Here is a 24,181-nt window from a genome sequence, read left to right as displayed (position 1 = left end):
CCAAGATGCTGAAGGTCTCTGGCCTCTTCATTCTCCTCTGCGGGCTGTTTGTCCCATCCTCTCAGACCATACCTGTAGATGCTTCCCAGATCACCGATGGTGAGACTGTCCTGCCTGGGGTCGTGTCTGACCGTGTCAGAGGCATAGGCTTCTCCCAGGAGTCCAGGTCATGAGCCAACGTTGGTTAAGTTCTTAGCATAATGCCTGGGACACAGTTAACACGGTTAATTGTTAGCTGTTCTGATCATCATTACATCACTATATTTAATCCTCTTGTCCCAAGATGCCCCTCTTTCCTGTCCCTTTGCCCTACATCTATTAAGTCCCACCATCAAAAGACCCTGCCCTGCCTAGACTGGCCCCTGCCCACCTCTCCTACCCCCCCACCCTCCTTCACTTCCCTCCTGCCACAGGAGCCTCCTCAACACATTAACCACACCCCTGGGCCTTTGCACTTGCTAGTCCCTCTGCCTGAAACACTCTTCCTCTAACTAAAACACAGCTGCCTCTCTTCCTTCAGGTCTCTGCTAAAGTGTCACATTTGCAGAAAGGCCTCCCTTGACCTCCCTGCATATATGAGCACCCTCACCCAATACTCTCGATTCCTCACTCTGCCTTCTATTTCTCCCTCACAGACAAAAATAGCATTCAGCAGAAGGCACCAGTGTGGCCACCGTGGTTAAAATATTAGAAATTGTTTTTTTTCTCTACTCTTTGGGAAATAGCCCCTGTTCAGAGACACTCCAGGTGGCTCCCCCTCATCACGCCAGCCACCCCAGCTTCACCCCCAGGACTCCAGCCTCTTCACCAAGCAAAATCTAAACAGTTCACAGCTGGCATAGCCCAGGAGCCCCAGGACCAGGCTACAGAGCTCTGGCTGACGCCCTTTCTGATCGGCCGGTGCCCGGGCCGAGCTAGTTGCTGACTGTTTTGAAGTCGGCCCTCTCCAGCACTGATCTGCACCCGCCTCCTTCTGTCCCCTTATTCACCGCCTTATCGTCTCTCCCTCCTCATCCCCACTAATGCCAGCTCCACGAGAGCGGAGAGCTCTGCCTCTTCCTGCTGGTGCAGCCCCTGCCCGGCGTGGCCCCGGCACATAGTGGACCCCTATAAACATCTGAACAATTGTGTCTGGACCTTGGCCCAACACCAAGCAGGCCAGAAAGGCCAGATGGATGAAGAGTAAGGGCCACACGTGGGACGTGCTCAGAGGTCAAGGTTGTGTCTGAGAATCTTTGGCACCTAAATGTCTAATTGGGTTTTGGCGGGGGGGGGTCCATGTTTTTCAGCTTTGACCCAAGAACTTATCGACAAGAAATTCCTTTCTCTGCTGGGTGCTATTAACCTAGACGGATTACTGAATACCATCCTCAGCCAAGTAACAGGCCTCCTGAACCTCCTGACCGGCTCACTCCTGGGGAACAACGTTGCGATGTGAGTGGCTTCCGGTCACCACCCCCAGGTCCAGGCTGTCCTGTTTTGTCGGTTTGTTAGAGCTCTCCCCACATTTCCTGACTCTGCAGAGTCCTTCCCTCAGCTGAAGCCCTTCCAGCTCCGATGGCCGGACGTCCACTGGCTGGGAGGAATCCCCACGGGGGGTGGAGTGAGGGCTGAAGAGGTGCTGAAGGCAGGAGTTCAGGCCCTTTGTCTGGGAAGAGAACTGCTGCCCATCAGCTGTGGGAGTCCCACCAGTCTCTTCCCCTCCCTGAGCCTCAACCTCTGCCCCTGTGCAACAGGGAATTACAGCGTCTACCCCCAGAGGACTGTTGTGACTATTAAATGAAATAACATATGTAAAAGCCTTGCACAGCTCTCTGCCCTCAGGAAGCCCCCCATCAGCGGTAACAATAACAACATCCTCTACAATGATAACGTGGTAATCATAATAATCGATGCTATCTGACCCCCAGAGTGTAGATGACCTGAGTCCCTTGTCTTAATACGTCCAAGACTCAACTGCTGGTTCCCACCTTTGTTTCCAACCTCCTCCTCCCGCCGCCCAGCTCACCTTAGCCCATGACAACTCCACTCATCCAGTTGCTCTGGCCAAAAATCTTGATGCTGTCCCTGGCTCCTCTCTTCCTCTCACACCCGTATCCAGTGTGTCAGCAAACCCTGTCAGCTCTACCTTCAAAACGCACCCGGGCATCTGACCGTTTTCTCCACCTCCTCTGGTCCGAGCCTCTATCATCTCCCCACTGACTTACTGCCCCAGATCCCCCTGCTTCCACTTCAAGCCCCCTCCCCCTCCCTTCTGTTCCACCAAAGAATTTTTCTAAGAAGTCGGATAGACTCCTTAACTCCTTTGCCCAAAGCCTCTGTTTGCCCTCAGAGCCAAACCCAAAGTCCTTACCATTGGCCACAAGGCTCCATGTGGCCTGGCCCTGACTATCTCTCACCTCTTCTCCAGCCATTCTCCCCTCACCCACTGCCCACCAGCCACACTGAGCCTGTTGCTGCTCCTCAAATGTGCCAGCCGTGTTTCAGCCTCAGGGCCTTTGCACTTGCTCTGTCTTCTGCCTGGCCCTTTCTTTCCCTGGCTATCCTCATGACTTGTACCCTCACTTTATTCATGACTCTCCCCAAATGTCATCTCCTATGAGAAGCCTTCCCTGACCACTTTGTCTAAAATTCCACTCTTCCCAATGTCACCCTCTGTCACCTGATCCTGCACCTGACACACTCTATACATATTTATTTACTGGGTTTGTTGTTTTACACATACACGCTCTCCCCAAGCATGTACTATCTATGGCTTTCAGTCTTTTACTTATTATTTATTCATTCGTTTATTCCCATCTGCTTGGTGCTGGCCAAAGGGCTGGACATGATTATTCTGGAATTCATTAAGGCAAGAGCCTCGTTTTCTCACGGGTATATTCCCAATGCTTATAACACCCAGTGACCGTGAATAAATTACATGATTAACGGGTGAGTAACCGTCTTGGCATACATTCAGCTTCTGCTCTGCGAGGGACCAGCCCTTCCACAAAGGGGGGTCCACCTGCAGCTGGAACCACAACCTTTCTCTGTCGTGCTGTCTGTTCCCCCAGAATACGGCTGCAAGACCCTCGACTCCTCCAGCTCTCCCTCCACTTCACCCCTGGTAGCAAGGAGGTTGAGTTATGGATACCGTGCTCATCTTCCTTGTATGTGAAGTAAGTAACAGCTGCAAGTTTCACGCCCAGCGCCTCCACTTTTGCACAGGTGTGTGGGGTGTGGGACGCAGCCACAGCTAAAGGACGTCCACACACTCTCTGCAAGACTCATTGTGTGGTTGAGGCAAAACCCTCACTCTCTCTGGGCCTTGGTCACCCTACGTGTAAAATTAGGATCCCGTAGAATACTTGAATGCTCCCAACTTGGGGCCCCTCTAGGGAAAGCCAGGGAGGCGAGCAGGTTTCCTTCCGCTGCCTCACGCAGAGAGCCCCCACCTTCATTTATCTGGACTTCATGAGCCCACTCAGCTCTGATTGAATATAACCTAAGACAGGAAGACAGAATCTGCTCTAGACCCCAGCGCTCCTTGGCCCCATTGCCTAGAGATGCCTAGAGATTGCCCACAGGTGTGTTTTGTTTGGTCTGCACGGTGTATTTTCAGAGAGGGCAGGCATTCTTCAGTTCATCACAGCCTTCACCTCTCCCCGTGAAACTAGCCCCTGGTCTACTTGATTCATTTCCATTTCAAGCCTGGCCCTTGAGGCAGTGGACTTCAAGACCTCTAAAAGAGTACTTTTCAAGGTCATGGTTTCTCAGCTTTGATAGGATGCCATCCTTAAAATCAACCTTTTCCCTTCTAACTGTCCCCAGAGCCAGAGGCGGCAGGTATTAGGTGTGTGCCCTGAATGCAGACCTATCTGGTTTAGCCCCTGGCTGGATGCACAACTTGGAGACAGCCATTCCCATTCTGCAGTCCTGAGTCACCTCTTTTGAAAAATGAGGAAATGACCTTAACTGGGTGATATTGAGGGTTCTGTGCAAACATGGGGAACCCTAGTTCTAGAAACAAACAAGGGTGTGGTGAGCTCTGAGGTTCCCTCCCACCAGCCTTAACTCTTCCCTCCAACAGGTTGTCGCTTCTTGATCCCCTCATACTTAACGTGCAGATAAATATCAGAGTCCAGCTTCTTCTGGAGAGCGGCATAGATGGCAAATACCGACTCGTTGTTGGGCGTTGCAGACTCTTGCCTGAAACTATACAGCTCCAATCTGGAACTCTGTGAGTTTTCCATCTTTCTCTCTCCACATCCAGCTGGTCATGATGAAGCCCTCAATGAGGCCTCATCTGGAAGATGTCACTAGCAAAACAATACCTTCCAGAATGAGCATTTTGTGCATATGGGGATGCGCATCTTTAAATAGAACTTTATGTCAAGCTAAAATTTTTTTTATTGTAAAAACAATAATTTCACTAACATGAAAAGAGGTTCACTGAATGGTGCTGAGGACAAAGAAAACAGGATCCCTTGATTACTGTTGACATTTAGTTTATTTCTAAATATTTTGCTATTATAAATAATCCTGAACCTTTGGTACAGAAAGTCTTTCCAGAAATAGAATTATTTCCTTATTGTAAGTTCCCAGAGTTATTGAAAAAGTATAAACAGTTTTATGACTTTTAAATTTTGTGTGTGTGTGTGTGAGGAAGATTAGCCCTGAGCTAACATTTGTTGCCAATCTCCTCTTGGCCCTGGGCTAACATCCGTGCCTGTCTTCCTCCACTTTATGTGGGAGGCCTGCCACAGCATGGCTTGATGAGTGGTGCATAGGTCCGTGCCCGGGATCCGAACCTGCAAACCCCGGGCCGCCGAAGTGGAGCGCACAAATTTAACCACTACGCCACCAGGCCGGCCCCATGACTTTTAAACTTTAAGGCAAATAATAGTCGAAAGGCATGCCAAATCACTTACCACATACTTCTCCAACAGAACTGAACTCAGTGATAGAGTTCTATCTGGCACTGATGAGTTCTACCCCATACCCAATCAGTGCCAATTAGGCTCATCTTCACAACTTTTCTCTTCAGTAGGTAGAAAATCCCATGGATGTCATTATTTTCATTTTTTTGACTACCAGTTAAGCAAAGATTTCATCCTTTGCTTACTAATCTGTGACATTTCCTCTTCAGAGAAACTGGTTTCAGAGGTTTGCCCTTTTATTATCTAAGGTTTTAGTGTTTTCTCCTAAATTTGTAATCTCTTTTTTACAATCTTCTTTGGTAAGATTTTTTTTTTAAATATAGGCTGACATCCACGATTAACTGAATCCAATAGTCATCACCAATCTATTTTATACCCTGTCTTTTTCATTCATGAATTCTTTATTTTGATTCATCTCCCAATTGCTCACTGTTTCAAGAAAGATCTGAGTATGGAATCCTTTCTGAGCCCTTACAGGTCTGGTAATGTCGTCCTGTCATGTTCAAAGATAAGTGAGAACAAGGCCTGATACGGTACCCTTGACTCACAGCCATCTCCCCCTAGGAAAACTCTGTGATTACGACTCCCATGTCTTTTGATTTGTTGAAGAAAACCAGTTCTTCCTTAAGGGAAATCTGAGACTTGAGGCTGGAAGTGACAGATTAGCTGGTTTATATGCAAGCTCTTTATAGAATAAAGACACAAACCCGTTGCCTGAGAATTGGACAGATTTACCCTAACCTGTAAGGATTCAGACTGAGTCAGGAACGTGACGACACCCTTTCACTGCTGCTTCCTGCTTCTTTCTCTTCTCCCCCGACTGAAGATGATACTATACTATTCCTTCCATGAAGGTATGACCATCTGGCTGAGGAGATAAGCTCTATTGGAGCGTTAGATAATCGGAGAAATGGGAAAGTGCACAGCAAAGAGAGAACTCAGAGCTGGCTAGAGAAGTCAGGAAGGGCTTCCTGGAGGAAGCCAGTGGGCTGGACCTAAAAGGGTAGTAGAAGCTGAAGAAAGCATTCCAGGAAAGAGAAACAAAATGGGCACAAAGAGGAGAATGATGGGAAACAACAATGAGGGCAAAGTGATTTAAATTGAAAGATTAATTTTAAGGAGCCCTAAGAGGTAGGTCAGAGTAGAAGGGCAAGGCAGGGTCATGGAACGCTGTGGAAACAAGGAGTTGACTTGAAGCAATTTGGGGTCAATTGAGCAAAGAAGTGATATAAAGAAAGGAGAGTTTGGGAAAAATTAATCTGTTCTACCAACTTCTTTCACTCTTTATTTAGACTGACTCCAACAACAAGTCTGATTGTGAAAAATATAGAGACAAACCTGGAAACCTTCATAATCAATGATTTGGTAGCAGAAGTAAGTATATAAACCCAGGTTACTTCAGTTTTTGAGTCTGAGACCCAGAGCTTGGTGGGTTGGATCTTAATAAACCGGAAGGAAATCTCCCAGGAAGGAGCGTTAGAGGAAGCTGCGTTTATTAAGCTCCCGTTTGGCAACCAGGCACTGGTGAAGTGCTTCACAGACATTATTTAATTCTTCAAGTCAAAATCAGCATCTGTGTGACCAGAGGTAAGTTGATAAGTCCAAGGCTCAGTTTCCTTATCTGTAAAATGAGTATAAGTAATCATGAAATTAACAGCTAACATTCACTAAGCATGCAGACACGGTGCCAAGCATCTTCCATGAATTTTCTTATCTCATCCCCCTAACAATCTTATACTCCAGGTGACAATACTATCTCTGTTTTCCAGATTGAGGAAAAAGTTCCAGAGAGGGTCGATGACTTACCCAAGTCATATAGCTGCTAGATGGCTCAGCTGACATGTGACCCCAGGGCAGTCTGTCCCCAAAACCCCTCTACCTTGCTGTTCCCTACCATGAGTTGGCTTAGAAGGAGAACTTGCTTTGATTACCACCATTTATGCTCCATTGGTAGAGTCCTCCTCCTGACTCTTGCGTATTTCCTTGTCTTTCAGCTATGTCCCTTCCTTAATTCATTGCTCTCCAACCTGGATCTGCAGCTGGTGAATGATCTGATTAGTAAGTGCTCACGGTGGGAAGGAACAATACCACTCCAGGAGAAAGCTCAGACTGCTCCTTTACCCTTTTCATCTCATATCCCCTTCCCTGACCCTGACACTTCTCCCAGACCAAAACTCCCTTCCCTGCTGAGGCAGAATGGTCCCTAATAATAACAGCCCTAATAAACTCAGCTGCCATTTGCTGAGGGAGCCCTGGGTGCCACACCCAGGGTTAAGCACTCTGCCTGCACCAGCCACTGAACCTCCACCATTAGCTAAGTACCTGCTGGTTTCACTTCTATTCTGGTCTCCAAAGCCTAGAGAAGCCGAGATATAAATGGAGGCTACTTGGGGGGAGAAAAGCTGCCCAATACCTCCTTTACCCTCCTCCTACATTATATGATGTTGCATTATGAGCAGAAAATTGGTCTGGTTTCAACCCAGAGAAAAAATGCCTCCTTCCAGTAGCCTCTACCTCCAAGCATCTGAAGTTTCCACATCTGCCGGAACCCAAAGCAACAAATGCAAGATTGAATCTCAGCAGCTCAGGCCCCCAGCAGGAATCTGAAAACCAATAGAATTGCTGGGTCGAAAGGACTCTTACTGAATATTCACTAGTCCTACCAAGTGCTGGATGCTGGAGTTTCTAAAGTTCCTTTAGGTGGCTCTCCCAGCAAGCAATTTCCTGGCCTCTGCTCACACACCTCCATTGACAGGGAGCTCACTATTTATGAAGTAGGAGGCTTGAGGCAGTTAATCTGGATGAGACGTGAAGCTCCCAAAACTTGGTTCCGAGGCTCACTCAAAGTAAATGTGAGTGGGGTAGCTCAACCAACACCCTTGCTCTGCTGATACTAGGCCACCACTTTGGAGAAGCAGCAGGCTAATGGGGACTCTGGCTGCTCTAATGCCAATTTCCTCCACTGTCTCATTTCAACATACAGCTCTTAAGTGATTAGGTTGAGGGAGAGAAGTTGTTCCCAATTTATAGACGAGGAAACCCAGAACTGTCAGTGAAGTGATCAGAGACAGCCAGTGACAAAGCAGAGCCTCCTGTCTCCAAGCCTTTGGCTCATTCTCCAGTGGGGCAAGGGAAAACCCCTTTGGCCTGTCTGCTCCTCCCTCACTCCCACTGTCTGAGGTATCATTTTTGCTTTCTAGATCTGATACTGCAGAATGCCAGCCTCCAAGTTGGCATCTAAATATCCCCAAAGTGAAGGAGCCACATTTGCATCAATTCGGTGAGAAACCAGCGCATATTTCCTCCCTTAGTGATGGTGCTTGGCCTTTAGGGTCATTATAAATGTGTCATTCATTCATTTATAAAATTTCAGGTAAGCATCTACTGTGTGCTAAATGCGATGGATACAGCCATGAACAACACAAAGACTCTGCTCTCCTGGAGCTTATATCATTGTTGGGCATCCTAACAATGAACTAGGAAGTAAATACAATCAACTAAATTCCAGAGGGTAGTGGGTACTACGAAGAAAACAAAGTAGGAGGATGTGAGAGAGAGTGACTGGGGTGGGGGCAGGGAGGGAGGCAGCCAATTAAGAGAGTATAGGCAAGCAGAGGCTCTTGAAGGAGGAGACATTTCAGCTGAGCCCTGAATAATAAGGCAAGAGTTGTGCCAAGACCCAGGGAAGAACATCACAGGCAGGAGGATGAGCATGTGCAAAAGCCCTGAGGGAGGAATGAGCTTTCCTGTATGAAGCAAAGAAAGGAGGGCAACATGGCTGGAGTGTGGAAGAGGCTCAGTTATATGAGGTATCTTTAAAGGATGCTATTTGGTGATGAAAAAGAGGGGGATTTCTATAAAAAGAGATTTCGTTATTCATTTATCATATATTTATTTGCAACTATTCTGTGCTGAATACACTCTGCTCAAGTGTTACCATCTCAGGTCTCTCAAAAAAGGCACAACTGCCACTCTCTGCTTCATTTTTCTTCATAACATTCTTTACTATCTGACTTCCTACTATATTACTTGTTTCTTTTCTGTCTCTCCTACTAGAATGTAGACTTCATGAAGGCAAGGACTTTATCTTATTCCCTGTTTTATCCCTGGTGCCCGGATTACAAAGATGAATCACACCTGGCCCCTGACCTCAAGAGCCTCCAGCCTAGTAAGGGATAAGACAAATAAACAGGCAATTTTGTGTGCAGTAAGGTGCTCTGGTTGAGGTTCTCTGGAAGTAGAGAAGCAAGACCCAGCAGCTGTGTCAGGGGACTTCCAGGAGGGCTTCACAGAGCAGACAGAATTTAAGCTGGATGTTGAAGGATGATTAAGAATTTCTTTGTGGGAAAAGTCATTAAAAGCAGAGGATACAATATGTGCAAATACACAAGAGGAGGGAAGGACCTGGTTCTCTAGACAGTGGAAAGAAGCTCTGGGTCCCTGGTCATAGGAGTCGTGGGGGATGGAGGCATCCTCTTCTGAGGAGTAAAGATAAGTTTGTAGTGAAATGTACACATGCTTTCTGAAGACACATGCTTTCTGATGGGTTAAGCCACCAAGAAGAAGGTACAGTCTATGACAGGGGACATAAACTGAATGGCCAACACCATAATTGAATCTATGTCCTTAGGTTGATTAGCTTAGTTATGGAATACTCTAAACCAATGCTGTCCAACGGAAATATAACACAAAACACACAAGTGATTTTGAGTTTTCCAGTAATGACATTTTTAAAAGGAAAAAAAAACAGATTATATTAATTTCAGTAACATATTTTATTTACCCAATGTATCCAAAATATTATCATGTCAACATGAGTCAATGTAAAATTGTTAATGAAATATTTTACATTGTATTTTTCGTGCTAAGTTTTTGATATCTAGTGTATATTTTACACTCACAGCACACTTCAATTTGGACTGGGTGCATTTCAAGTGCTCAATATGCACAAGTGGCTAGCAGCTGCCGTATTGGACAGTGCAGGTCTAACTAAGCTAATTTGTTGCCAGTTGTAAAACTTTCAAAGGCCTAGAGCATCTCATTTTATCCCCACCATTACATCTAGGCTGCCATATATCACAAAAGTCCCAAACTGTGGCCCTTATGTCATACTCTGTTCACAGACATACTTGGTTCTGCCTAGAAAGTGTTTTAGAAATGTGAATGAGTTGTCAATATTAAAAGTAAGAAATATGTCTTGTGATCAACCAGAGCATCTGGCAATATTTTATATCCTTCTGTCATGAAGTAGGCCAAGGTGAGGAAGAGACTCCATCTTAGTTGATGAGAGTTCAGGGAACAGAGAGAAACTGGTATCCAGGGCTAGGCAGTGGATGGGTGTCCAGACAGGATCTTGGTTCAGCACCATGGATAGTGGACAGCAGTACCAGTGTCAAGTGGGTGGGGGACAGGGAAAAGCTCTCAGCTTTGACTCACAGCCTGCTTAGAAAAGGTACGAAGTTGACTAATATCCTGATTGTCTCACACAGAATCAGGTCCTGCTTACTGGTCTCCTTCCTGGAATGTCCTCCACACTACAGGCTACCACCTACGTAGATATTCATGTTGATTATTCAGCTGCTGCCTGCAATTTCATTACCCACCCTGGACCCAAAGATCCACTACTTTTCTGGCTATGGAGGCTGTTTCCCTGTAAATCCTCACCAGAATCAATGTGCTAATTCCCTGTAGTCTTCACATAATAAATTTTTGCATCTCTGAAATGTGGGCTGTCCTGCTTCCGTAGTGCAATGTGCGCAGGGGCAACAATAGCTAGAGATGGTGGTGGATCTGGTCATAATGACCAAAGTTTGGGAGGTGGGCGAGGATGCCTGGGTTAGTTTAGCTTTTATCTCATAAATACCTAAACACTCTGGCCTGGAGTTTCTCGAAAACAAAGTAACAGGGCTTCCCGTCTTGTCTGAGATGTTTTCTAAACTGATTCTGTGACCTTGGGTAGCTCCCCGCTCTTGGCCACAGTCTCCTCACTGTGAAGTTCTCTTACTCCCACTGTCTGAGGTATCTGGGATCAAATACTGTACCAGTCAGAGTCTGATAAAAAACAAAACAAAAACAAAAAAACCACATGTTTAAGAAATAATTTAATATAAAGAAATAATTCAATAGAAAGAAATAGTTAAATAGTACTGGAAGACTGAGAAGGCAGAAGAATAATACTGAGTTGTCACATAGATAGTAGCTGTAAGAGGTAGCTTACTGGTCTCCTTCCTATGTCCTCCACACTACAGGCCACCACCTATGTTGGTGTCTTGACATGAGTACAGCCATGTTTGGCCACTCCATTGACCTACGGCCACCAGCACAAAAAGAAATATAAAAGCTGCTTTCTGTGTGGTGGGAACTGGCCCTTCTCCCACAGAGAGAGTTGCAAGTTGTAACATTTCAAGGCTCTTGGAGCGTCGTAGCACGGGATGGACTGGCCACCTGTGCCAGGCTAAGACAATAACCAAAGAGAACAATGCACGTACACAATTACTGGGCTGGGACGTTAGCCAAGGGGCTCAGTGCACGTACGCCACTGATAACCATTTGTGCATGGGAACACTAGATGCTTGCTCTGTAAACTCTGTAACTGCTTATATAAACTGCTGGAGACTGAGACCCGGTGAGAGTTCCACCTGTGGAAGGGACGCCTTGCCCAGGATGTGTGATCCTTGCCCAGCCGTGTCGATTGACAGGACTCTCCTGACAGTGGGCCGTGGATGTTGTGAATAATTGATTTATTGTAAAGTAATTGATCTAATGTGTTCTCTTTTCGGTCAACCTGGTGTTTCTCTTTCCGGTTGATTTGTGTCATTTCCCTTCAGTCGATCTGGTGTTTCCCTTTCCGATCGATCTGATGTTTTTTCCCTCTTATTATATGACCTATTCGAATCTGCTGCTATCTCAGCCGATGTGGATGTTTTCCCTTTCCAGTCGAGCTGGTGTTTTTTCCCTCTTAATATTTGTCCTATTCGGATCCGTTTGCGGACTATCGCCTTTACTATCCTCTATATAATAAAATATACCTTCAGTCCATTTGTTTGGAGTGGAAAGTTCCTTCTACGTCTCCAATTGAATCCCCGAACCTCTCATAACAGTTGGACTTATCCTCTAAGTGCTCTAAGGCAAGAACAGTCTACAAAGTTGTGATTTATGAGAGAACACTTATCTTGGCCCTGGTAACCCCATTTTTCTTCTCTGCAACACCAAACTTCTCAAAAAACACATTGCTATTCACTGCCTCTACTTTCTCACCTTCATCCACTGCTCAATTTTGGATAATCTGGCTTCTTCCCTCAACTCCTCAAGATAACTTGCCCTAGGTCATCTATGACTTCCTTCATGGCCCACACCAGTGAGCCGGTATTCAGTGTTTCTGCTTCTCAAGTTAATAGCAATTAACACTTGGCATGACGACTCCAACCTACTCACCACCTGCTCCTTCTCCTCTTTTTCTTCCTCGTCACCACCTTGATTCACACCTGGCCTTCTTTGCATTTTACATACATTACATCACTTACTCTTTTAAATAAACTGTGTTGGTTATTAAGCTTTTGTCTCTTGGTACCAAATCCATCTTTCTATACTCTTTTTTGCAATGCTGGGTCTAGTTGCTGCAAACCACATACAGTCATCCCTCGGTATCCGCGGGGGCATTGGTTTCAGGAGCCCCTGCGGATATCTATATCCACAGATGCTCAAGTCACTTAGTCCGCCCTTTGTATCTGTGGGTTCCACATCTGCGGGAGAAGACGGTGGCTTCTTTGCTGGTTTACTCCTTGTTAGGGTCTGCCAATAGGGGTTACTGGAAGGAGATTGCAGGGCTGAAGGAAAGAAAAGACAGCTCCTCTTTCCTGTTTGCTTCTTATTCCTCTAAGCATCATCCACCAATGCTTCTTCACCAAATCAGAGAAAGTTGGTTTGACTTTACAAGCTGTTTTTTTTTTAAACGCTCCCCAAACCAGCCTTATCATGCCCCTTCAGAATGCTGCACCAGACTGCAAGATCCTGAGGTAATGGAAGCAGTTGAGCAGTGTCTCCTCTCAGAAGTATGAATCCAGTCTCCCCAGCTCCCTTTCTAAAAGCCCGTAGATTCTTCCAGCCCCTTTGTTCCCCAGCCCTAGAGTTGAGAGCTACCTCTTACAGCTACTATCCGTGTGACAACTCAGTATTACTCTTCTGCCTTCTCAGTCTTCCCGTACTATTTAACTATTTCTTTCTATTGAACTATTTCTTTATATTAAATTATTTCTTAAAATAAACATGTGGTTTCTTTGTTTTTGTTTTGTTTTTTATCAGACCCTGACTGGTACAGTACTTGATCCCAAGAGTGGTTCCAAGAAACAGACTCTCAAAGGCAGCATTCCAGAATTAGTTTGGTCATATCCCTGGGCTTGAATGCAGTGCTCAGACTTTTTTCCCAGTGAAAAATGAGACGATAGTGATGCAGTGGCATCACAAGTCATCAAATTAGCACCTGTCATTGAATTGTGATGGAGTGCTTTTCTGAAGCAACTGTTTTAGGGAAGCTAGTGGCTGCTGCACTTAATCATTATGGCATCCACACCATGCACAAGGACTTAGGGTGGGATGGCTGCTTCTGAGTGACCTGGAGTACTTACAGAAAGCAGAGGACAAATCTCCACGGCACCCAGACAACCAGAGCATTCCTATTGTAATGCTAAAAGAATTATTTGTTTCTTGTAGTTGCAAGGCTGATCTCACAGAAAATGAGAAATAAAATTTAATTATGCGTTACATAATTACAGTGTAAGTTAAATCCATAGCCTCACCAAGTCTCTCCTGTAAAAGTTAAGGCATTATTTGGGAAGGATTGGGGCTCTGAGACTTAGAATTGGAACATCTGAGTGAATTCAGACAAAGTTCAGAATCTTGAATCCCAGAGTCGTTCTGAGTTTCCATTGTCAGCAAAAGTATCCCACCCTGTCAGTTCTGAGGAGACTAGCCTTCCCTTGCCTGAATACTCTGTAATAACTTCAGCTTGGGCGGTTTCTTTGCAAGGTGATGCCCATCCTCCTCAAAACTCATCCCAACCAACTCAAGTCAACACTTTGTTGCTACTAGACCCATAACTAGGATCAGATCCCAGCATACTCCAGGCAGACAAGAAGAAAGAACAAAATAACATATATACCCAAAACAATTGCAATTTTTTGCTAATTAATATCAGCAGACATGGAGAATACATGTAGCAATTGATTCTAAATATTTTAGACCATGGAAGATGGAATATAACACTGGGTTGTTCCTAATTAATTGATGGGTACATTTACCAAAGATTCTGGATTTAATATTAGATCACACAGCTGAAAATGGCTTTAATAGTTTATGGTGTTGGTTATGCAAACTGAACTCAAAGAGGTTAAGGTGCCAGAACTTCCCAGGTTTACTGTAAGATAAGGAATCCAAAGGCTTAGGGAGATGGGACCGTTAGAGTGAGTGTATGTTTTGCAAAGATGTGTACCCCCACCATTACGTCTCCTGAGAGGATCCAAAGGACAATCCCTTCACTAAGAAACTGAGAAACACATTAGTGAGGAGAGCATCAGCATCCTTGAAAAGCTCTGTGGTGGCTGTTTTCTGTTGCCTGGGAAATGCTGCCCTTGAGAGGGGCTCCCTGATTTCAATGGGGATGATGAGATATAAGAATAACAGAGAGTAAATGACAGAATTTAACTGGCAGAAACAAGATGGCGTGCTCATTGTAATGGGTAGCAAGGATGAATTGGTAATCAGAAGAGCAATTACTAATGGATCACTGTTTCCCTAGAAAGGAGACAGATGGTCCATCTACTAAATGTTTATTGATCAGGGAGATCTCCAGATCTGGAATCCAAAAACCTGACTTGGATTACCAAAATGGAGAGTAGAGCCTCTCACCCAATTTCCATTCATAATCCAGTTCAAAATCAGCAACCACCTGATTGAAGGGGAGGCAAAGGATCCTGCAATATTGCCGTGGCATATACTGTAAATCTTCCTTCAAGTCTCTCTTAAATTGGCCTGTTGACATTTATGAGAATCATGATGCACTGTAGAAAAATATTCAGAACTTTGGGGCATATAAGATACTGGCTTTGAATACACTGCTATTTTCCCGGAACCCAAAATAGCTTTATCATCCACCAGTCAAAGTGGGCCTATGGTTTTCGAGTTATAAATGGAGTTTTGGCACAAGTTTGATTCAGAGTGGACCCGATAACTATGGGGACCCATTCTGTGATAATTTCCCCAGTTCTTCCCCCCACCCCTAGTTCCTTAGTGTATAATTGGAATGTACATAATTAGCAACTGGCAGAATCCCCATTTGGCTCTTGGATCCATGGACTGAGAGCTCTCTTGGGAGGAAATGCCAAGTGGAAACCCCTGGGGCTTTCTCTTATAAAAGGATAATACAGTCATGTGTCCCTTAATGATGGGGATACATTCTGAGAAATGCCTCATTAGGTAATTCTGTCGTTGTGCGAACATCATAGAGTGTACTTACACAAACCTAGATGGTATAGCCTCCTACACACCTAGGCTATACAGTACTAATCTTATGGGACCACTGTCATATATGTGGTTGTTGACCAAAACATCATTACTCAATACATGGCTGTGAACCAAAAGCAACTGGGGGAATTGAAGAGACAAAGGCCATGATTTAAATTTGAGAGACAAAGGGATAATGAAACTTGTATAAGTCAGAGTTAATTCAGAGAAGGAGAGAGATAGGGATTATAAGGAATTGGCGTACATGATTATGGGGGTTGGTTAAGGAAGACCAAAACCCATAAGTGAAACAGGAAGAGAAGACCAAGGGCTGAAGCTGCTGTCCACAGGAAATGTTTCTTCTTTTTCTCCTTCTCCTCCTCCCCTTCCTCCTCCTTTTTCTTCTTCTTCTCTCTCTGGCTCTGTCTCTCTCTCTGCCTCCCCCAGCCTTGCTTTTAAGATCTTCCAACTGATGGAATTAGTCCCACCTAGATTATCCAGGATAATCTCCTTTATACAAAGTCATCTCAGGATGGGTTTTAATGACATCTGAAAGCTCCCTTCAGAGCAACATCTAGATTAGCATCTCATTAAATAACTGGGGGATATAGCCTAGCCAAGTTGACACATTAAAAAAAAAATCACACTACTTATCCATCCCCATTTAACATGACTGTTCACTGTCCTTAGAATCAACACAGCCCCTGGCATCCGAGATGCACTGTTGCCCTGGAAACCATTTTTCCCCTCTACCACGTTGTAGGAACCATCAGAATCAGCTTGCTTTTACTTGACGGTGTTGTCAACACACCTTCATAGTTTCCCTTGGGGTTAACCAGCAAACCCACTCTCCACCATAATGTATTCTGCAGAAATCTTAATCATCTTGACATCACAGAACATCACATATGTACAATACATCATTAACACTATGCTGATTAGACTCGACGAGCAGGAATTAGCAAGCATTTAAATGCATTAGTAAAATACACATGAGCAAGAAGGTGAGACAAAAATCTCATGAAAACCTAGGGCCCCACAACCTTGATGGAGTTTCTGGGAGTACAGTGGTTTGGAGCATGGAGGATATCCCTTCCAAAATTAAAAACAAGTTGTTGTGCCCTTGTAATGCCTATTTTTACAAACAGGCACAAAGCTTCATGGGCCATTTTAACTTTTAAGGCAACATATACCACAATTAAAAGTGCTATTCTGATGTTGTTACTGAGTAACTCTTTTTTTTTTTTTTTTTAAAGATTTTATTTATTCAGTTTTTTCCCCCCAAAGCCCCAGTAGATAGTTGTATGTCATAGGTTCACATCCTTCTAGTTGCTGTACGTGGGACCCGGCCTCACGTTGGAGAGGCCGGACGGAGAAGTGGTGCCTCGGGGCGCTCCCGGGATCCGAACCCGGGCCGCCAGCAACAGAGCGCGCGCACTTAACCGCTAAGCCACGGAGCCGGCCCTGAGTAACTCTTAAGGAACCACTTTTGAGAAGGAGTCAGAGGGGAAAAAAGGCTCTCTAACAAGAGTGCAAACTTCTCTGCCACTTTGTCGTTATGACCTTGTTGTTAGTGCTGTTGAGTCGATTCTGACTCCTAGAGATCCTGTACAGCAGAGCAGAACCCTGCCTGGTCTTTCTGCGCCGTCCTCTCACCTTCTGGTTCTGTATCAGACAATGCTCCACTGCTGTTCATAGGGTTTTCATGGCCAACATTTTTGGAAGTGGATGGCCAGTCCTTCTTCTTAGTCTGTCTTAGTCTAGAAGCTCAGCTGAAACCTGTCCATCGTTGGGGACCCTTCTGGTATTTGAAATACCGGTGGCATAGCTTTCAGCATCACAGCAATGCGCAGCTGCCACAGCATGGCAACTGACAGACAGGGCGGTGTGGTTCACTGACCGGGAAATGAACTGCAGCAGTTAGAGTGCTGACTCTTAGCCACTAGACCACCAGGGCTGGCTCCTCACGAGCTGGGCAGAACCAATTACACTTTTGAAGTATCTGTGGCAAATAAGGGTGTTTTATGGATGCTCTGGCAAACTCTAATAAGAGAAACACAGCACAGTCCTCTAGAGTTTTGGAGAAAAGCCCTATCCTATTCTTCAGGTAACTGTTTAGATTTTGAAAAACAGCTCCTGTCTTGCTACTGAGTCCTGGTAGAGATGAATATCTAACCATGGGGCATCAAATAACTACGCAACTGGAGATGTCCCTCACGGACTGCATGTAATCTGATCTATCAAGTCTTAACATTGGGCATGCACAGCAACCATCCTTCATCAATTGGAAACAGTATATAAGAGAATGGGCCTGAGAGGGTCCTGAAGTCACAAGTAATTTGTATGAGTAGGCGACTCAGATGTATTTGACTCTTTGTAAAGAAAACACACACTACTGTTTTCGTTTACATAACACAATACTCTCTGAATACTACAATCCTGACATTTCTGACCCCAGATGTGTGGGGTTTTTCCACACATCAGGCAACCTGCAATACAAGCTGGGTATCCTACAATTTAACTCAATCCTGACACTATCTACCTGGAGATGGAATCAGATCCCATAGGTTAAGGGCTTAGTCCCACAAGACAGCCACCTCGGTCCTGATTAAAATGCCAATCACAAGGCCAGGTTGTTACCTGTGCTTCTGACCAGCAGGCTGTATATCAGAGGTTCCTATGACCCCCTCCTTTGGTTCAAGTAATTTGTGAGAACGGCTCACAGAATTCAGGGAAACAGTTTACTCACTAGATTACCAGTTTATTATAAAAGGATACAACTCAGGGACAGCCAGATGGAAGAGACGCACAGGGCAAGGTATACAGGAAGGAGTGCGAAGCTTCCATGCCCTCTCCTGGTGCACTACTCTCCCTGCACCTCCACATGTCCGCCAACTCAGAAGCTCTCCAAACCCTGTCCTTTTGGGGTTTTATGGAGGCTCCACTACATAGGCATGATGGATTAAATCATTAGCCGTTAATGATTGATTCGACCTCTAGCATCTCTCCATCCCCAGAGGTCAGGGGGAGGGGACTGAAAGTTCCAACCCTCTAATCACTTGGTTGGTTCCACCAGCAACCAGCCCTCATCCTTAGGGGCTTTCCAAAAGTCACCTCATTAACATAAACTCGGCTGTGGTTGAAAAGGGCTTCTTATGAATTACTGGACACTGCTTTCACCTTTATGATGCTGGAGTTATTTCAGGAACCAATGACAAAGGACCAAATATTATAGCAAAAGATGCCCCTATGGCTCTTATATAGGAAATTACAAGAGTTTTAGGAGCTATGTGCCAGGAACAGTAGACAAAGACCAAATATATATTTCTTATAAATCACAACATCACACTCCTTCTTGGCCTACATTGTTTCTTATCCCTCAACACATACATCCGGCTTCATGTGGCTATTCCCTATGACAGTTGACTGAGAAGACAAAACTCCTGGGCATGTTGTACAGATGGTTCTGCACGTTATGATGGATATGACTGGAAGTTGAAAAACTAAATTTATTAATCTCTAAAGCTTCTAAAAGAACCAGCTTTTGATATTGTTCATTTTCTTTATTGTTCTTCTGTGTTTATTTCATTCATTTTTACTCTGATCCTTATTACTTCCTTGCTTCTGCTTGCTATGGGTTCAGTTGACCCTTCTTTCGCTAGTGTCTTACGATGGATGCTGAGGTCTGATACGCATTGTAAGGAGAAAGACTCGATACCGGCTCAACACAAGGTTGATATCAGGGAAGCCATGTGTAGAAAACAAACCATATTGTAACTTTGAACGACCTCTGACTAACTAACCCAGCTGGATCTGCACCCTCCAGGAGATCCACCTGCTCTGTAGATTTTATGACCCCTGCTTGTGCATGTACCTCCCAGCTGCAATAAGATGATAACTTTGTTCTTTTGAGTTCCTTCAGAATGTGATGACCCCCAGACAGAGAGTCTATGCTGATAGCCATCATCAAATGACAACTCAAAGATCTGGTGTGATGACTCCCAGTCTGTAACACCCAAGGGTCAACATTCCTAACCCTCTCCCCTATAACCCACTGGCTTATATAACTGCTTCAAGATTCTGTACCCCCCTTAAGATGGTTTTTTAAGACACTAGTCCCCCCATCTTCCAATTTGCTAGCTTATTGCTTAATAAAATGCCCTTTTTCTGCCACCATCTTGCCTCTTGACGATTGGTTTTTGTCTCGCAGTAAGCAGATCATGCCCTTTGTGTGGTAACGGAAATTTGGCGACTCTGGTGGGACTTGACTAAGTCCTGCTCATGGCCAGTTGACCTCGGACGGGAGACCTGTCCGGTAAGTTCCTATCAGCTATCAAGGCTCCCTTTGTCTCAGGGATCTGCCCTTCCTGCTCTCCCGTGCCGATGTCGGCTGCCTCCTAACTCTCCCTATGGGGGAAAGAGAGACAGCTACTTCTGGTGGGTTGACATGATCACATCTGGAGTAGGGTAAGTAGACTTGGGAGTGCACCACTGAAAACTTCCTTCCTCCCCATCTGGGGTCCCCCTCTTTGAGGGAGGAGACCATCTGGTTAATAGGGCGCTCTGCTGAAGTGGGAAGAGGTGTAGGACTTCACCTGGAATCTGGGAACCGGTTCACTGGTGTCTGGTTTGTCTGTGACTGTGTCTGTAAACAGCTCCAGGATCAGATATCTTTTGGTTGAGTGACCTCGTTAAAACGTGCCTGTGACTAAAATTGTCTAATATCTTGTCAGCATAGTGGGTTAGAGGCCCCACTGGTGATATTTTTTGCTGGGTTAAAGTCTCAAGGCTAGGATTGTGGAAGACAATATAAAAGGGTTACAGCCTCTGGGGTACTCCAACGGATCAGGTTAGAGTGCCGAGCCCCGGTGTAGGGTCCCAGAGTACCCCGGGTTAGAGTCCCGGAATATCAGATTTTGGTGTCTGTTCGTGGTTGTCTATGTCTGACTGTTTTACTTGTTAAAATTGGCTGTTTGAGGACTGAGTTTCTCAATGATTGTAACAAACTCTCTCTAGAAATTACCTTGTTTGTTGCGGCCACCTTGGGCAAAGTCCCCTGAAAGAGGGATAACTGTAAACAGCTGGCGAGATAACCCAGGATAATTTAAAATTACAGTGGCAATTTTGGGCTCTTTTTGAGCCTCCAAACCAAGGAATAAGGAAAAATCTTTAATCTTTAAATAGTCCAGGGCTCCACCTTTTGACCTAAAGTTTCCAGAAGCTGTAAATGTTTACAGAGACCAGCAGAATCTTGCCAAGCTTGTTGTGTGACCTGAGGGCTTGGCTTGATAATTGTCAGGTAGGGGGAATCCCAAAATACAGTCGGACAAAAATATGGTTGCACCCCATTTTGCAGTAGGAGATAGAAGGAAATGCAGGTTGCACTGCCATTTGTGGCTAAGGGTCCTAGCAAACTGCTGTAAGCCTAGAGGAATTATATTGGCCATTAGAAGAAAGCTTTGGCTGGGCCTTCATTGTAAGGGTCTTGATTTCAGGGATGCCTGAAATTTTCACAGTCTGGGTCTAGCTGCAGCATAACTATACTTTTGACTGGCCATGCCTAAATTCTGAAACAATGGGAAATGCTAATTCAATCCCCACCTGTAGCCCCTTAGGCTGCATTTTCCCAAAATGGGCTACTTGTAGCTACAAACGCATAGTACGAGCTACTGAGTACTCATTGGTTTATTGATCTTCTCCTCCCACAGATACTATTCTTCATTGTCTCTGTTTTTTTGTGTCATTTGTCATAAAAAGGAAAAACCGTAGAGCAACATGCAGGCATCTCCATAAGCCTGTTGTCTGGGCGGACCCACAGTAAACTTTGCGGTAGGGCTGCCTATGGAGTATGCGCATAAGGTGGAAGCTTTTGCTAAGGGACATCTCGGAAGCCAAAAAAGGCCGCAATATTGGTGGGCACAGGTCAAGCAGTTAAGAGCCATTAGGGCTCTCGCCACCTCAAGAAGACTCCCATGATGGTACAAGTTGGTCATGGAACTGGGTAGATGACAACAGGTCCCTCACCAACCTCAAGAAAATGTCCATGCAGCAAGGTACTCCGTAAAGCACACACAATCCCCAATTCCGTGGCATCTCCCCCCTAGGTATTAATCTGGCTCCAAGAGACCCAAAGCATAGCTAAAGTTGTTGATGTGCATATAAGATGAGATTTTTGTTTTCTTTTGTCTTGTTCTATGTCTTGAGAGCTTGGCTTTTTGACCTCTTTGGTCATGAGGGGCCCTAGTTCATTGCGAGCCTTCGTTGTCTCAACCTTCTTCCTTGTCAGTGCACTACCTCTCATGCAGTGGAAGCCTTTGGTTTCTTGGACTATTTTTGGGAGTGCACTTTCTGGATCTCGTGAGGGCTGCTTCTTCCGGGGATGCCTCTTGCATCCATAGTTAAGCCATAAATGCTTATTGGTTTGAGTCACTATTAAGATCCTACTTGTCAAAGGTCAGAGGATGGATCCTTAAATTGAAAAACTTCTAAATGTAGCTGGAAGAGTGGGTCAACCTCTTTCCAGTTCTTTGGGGGAACTGGAAACAACCATTTTTGTCTTGCAAATCCCTGCAGGGCCAGAGGTATGGCTCTAGAAGGCCATTCAAAGTTCACTTATCCTTTTCCAATCCCAAAGCCTCCCCTGTTCCTCTCAAAATGCTTGTAGATATTGGAACGTTAGAAACTGATAAGACAAATATACCCCAGAAATGCCATCTTGGAGAAAACTTGATTAGTTTCTCTGTGCCTTTGTGATGTAGTTGGACAGGTAGATCAACCTATAATGTCATTTGAGTTACAACCAAGTTTCTGAGAAATCAAGAGCACTTGTCCTTAAAAAATCCTTACAAGACTGGAAATGCAGCCTTAGGAGCAGATCAGGTTCCACCCATTTCCCTTATCTCAGAGAGCTTGCAAATCCTCCAGGGAATATCTAGCCCATCACTAATTCCTAGGACTGAGGGAAAAAACAAAAAGGAAAAAGGAAAGAAAAACAGCCATAAGAGCACCTTCACCAAAAATTTAGCATCTTGAGTATCTTCTCCGCAAACATTACTAAAAAGGCTTAAAACAAAATTTGGATTCATAACTAGGGAGCTTTTCATTACTGTACCTGACTCATGGCAGTAATTTTAAAACAATAGCTGTGGTGTCTCTGTGTACATGTATCTATGTGTATGTTACGCATGTGTGTGTGATATCTTACCTCTGGCTGGTATAATTTCTAAAGAGCTCTATTCAGTTGGCTTAAAGTAAGCACTTATATAAATTATTGCTAAATGTAATAGAAACTAACGCAAATGTCTTTCAAGTTAGGTTGATATAAATTAATCTTTGGTAACTGAAAGCTTATTTAAAATTGTTGGTTTGATTAAAATGGACATGTCCTCAGAGTTCTCAGCATTGGATACGATGCAGACACGCAGCCTTTTTTCTATGTTTATTGGTCAAATAAGCTGACGTTATGTCTATTACAAAACTGGTTAGAAAAATAATAACTTAAAATGATAGCTAATTTTGTCTAATGTCTCATAAAGTTTTATAGGCAATCTAAATAATTATTGGGGATGAGTAAACTAAATAGATGTGAAAAAGATAAAAATGTTGGCAGAACTTTCTATGTGTTATGGCATGTACATTTAAGATAACTTCCAAAATCTCTCTGGTACCTTGAAACTTTAAAGTTTTCCTAGGTAAAATTAAATGATAAAAAATTCATTGAATATTTGGGTCATTTTCAAATAAGGTAACATACTGAAACGTTATCTCTACATATGTCTAAGTTTATCTGTTTTGGGCTTCTTTTTACAGAGAAACTAAAAAATGTTTGGGTCTATTAGTAAACATGTCTTGTATCTTACTAAAAGATTGTACTATAAAGTAACATGTTTCTAGAAATTATGAAAAGTATTTATAAATTTGCCAAGCCACAGAATGCTAATATAAAAGACAGTTCATAATTGCTTACTTTTTAGTTTTCACTAAAAATAAAGGTCTGTAAGGGTTAATAATTCCTATTAATATAAGTGATTAAAGCTACTAAAAATTAATAAGGAAAACATCTTTGTATTCAATGAAAGTAAGATATATATTTTCAGTAAAGAAAGTGTAAATAGTGGAAATATTTTTGTTTGTTTTGTTAAGAAAGATAAATTCATCCTAAAGTACTAGAAAGGGAAAAGGAAGGCATGGGACAAATTCTGAACGTAAAAAGAAAGTTATAGAAGGTTTATGGAAGAGGAACCCTAAAAAGAGTTATATGCATGGTTGACTTGGCTAAGATGAAGTAAATCTAATTAAGTAAATGAGTTTTAATGTAAAAATAAGCTGGTGCAAAAATTAAAATTTGGTTCTCTCTCTCTTAAAAGGATAATTTTCCTGGACTTTTAGTCTTCTCTTGATAAAGAGGTTTTAAAAGGTTTTTCTTTACCTTTGAGTAAGTTTACCTAAAAGACAGAAGATCTATGTTTGTTTGTTTGTTTGTTTATTTTGTGAGGAAGATCAGCCCTGAGCTAATATCTGCCAATCCTCGTCTTTTTTCTGAAGAAGACCGGCCCTGGGCTAACATCCGTGCCCATCTTTCTCCACTTTATATGGGACACCACCACAGCATGTTTTGACAAGTGGTGCACCCGTGCGTGTCCGGGATCTGAACCGGCGAACCCCGGGCTGCCACAGCGGAGCGCACGCACTTAACCGCTTCCACTGCCGGGCCAGCCCCCAGAAGATCTATGTTTTGTTAAAATAATTTCCTATGTTCAAAAAGA

The 24,181-nt window shown here is 44.1% G+C and overlaps 1 protein-coding gene across 1 annotated transcript; it reads left to right on the top strand.

Annotated features, from left to right (window-relative positions):
- The first annotated feature begins 5 nt into the window (after positions 1-5).
- On the top strand, positions 6-8,160 carry LOC106800126 (latherin-like). The gene is made up of 7 exons (XM_014796794.2): positions 6-99; positions 1,290-1,434; positions 3,054-3,158; positions 4,070-4,219; positions 6,212-6,293; positions 6,914-6,977; positions 8,120-8,160. Exons 1-7 carry the CDS (start codon positions 6-8, stop codon positions 8,158-8,160), a joined length of 681 nt encoding a protein of 226 aa, XP_014652280.1.
- The last annotated feature ends 16,021 nt before the right edge of the window (positions 8,161-24,181 follow it).

This window comes from Ceratotherium simum, chromosome 21 (assembly GCF_057802395.1).
Source record: "Ceratotherium simum simum isolate JZ-2026a chromosome 21, ASM5780239v1, whole genome shotgun sequence".
Classification (NCBI taxonomy): domain Eukaryota; kingdom Metazoa; phylum Chordata; class Mammalia; order Perissodactyla; family Rhinocerotidae; genus Ceratotherium; species Ceratotherium simum.
The sequence above is the reverse complement of the archived record's forward strand: the minus strand, read 5'-3'. Positions and strand labels throughout refer to the sequence as shown.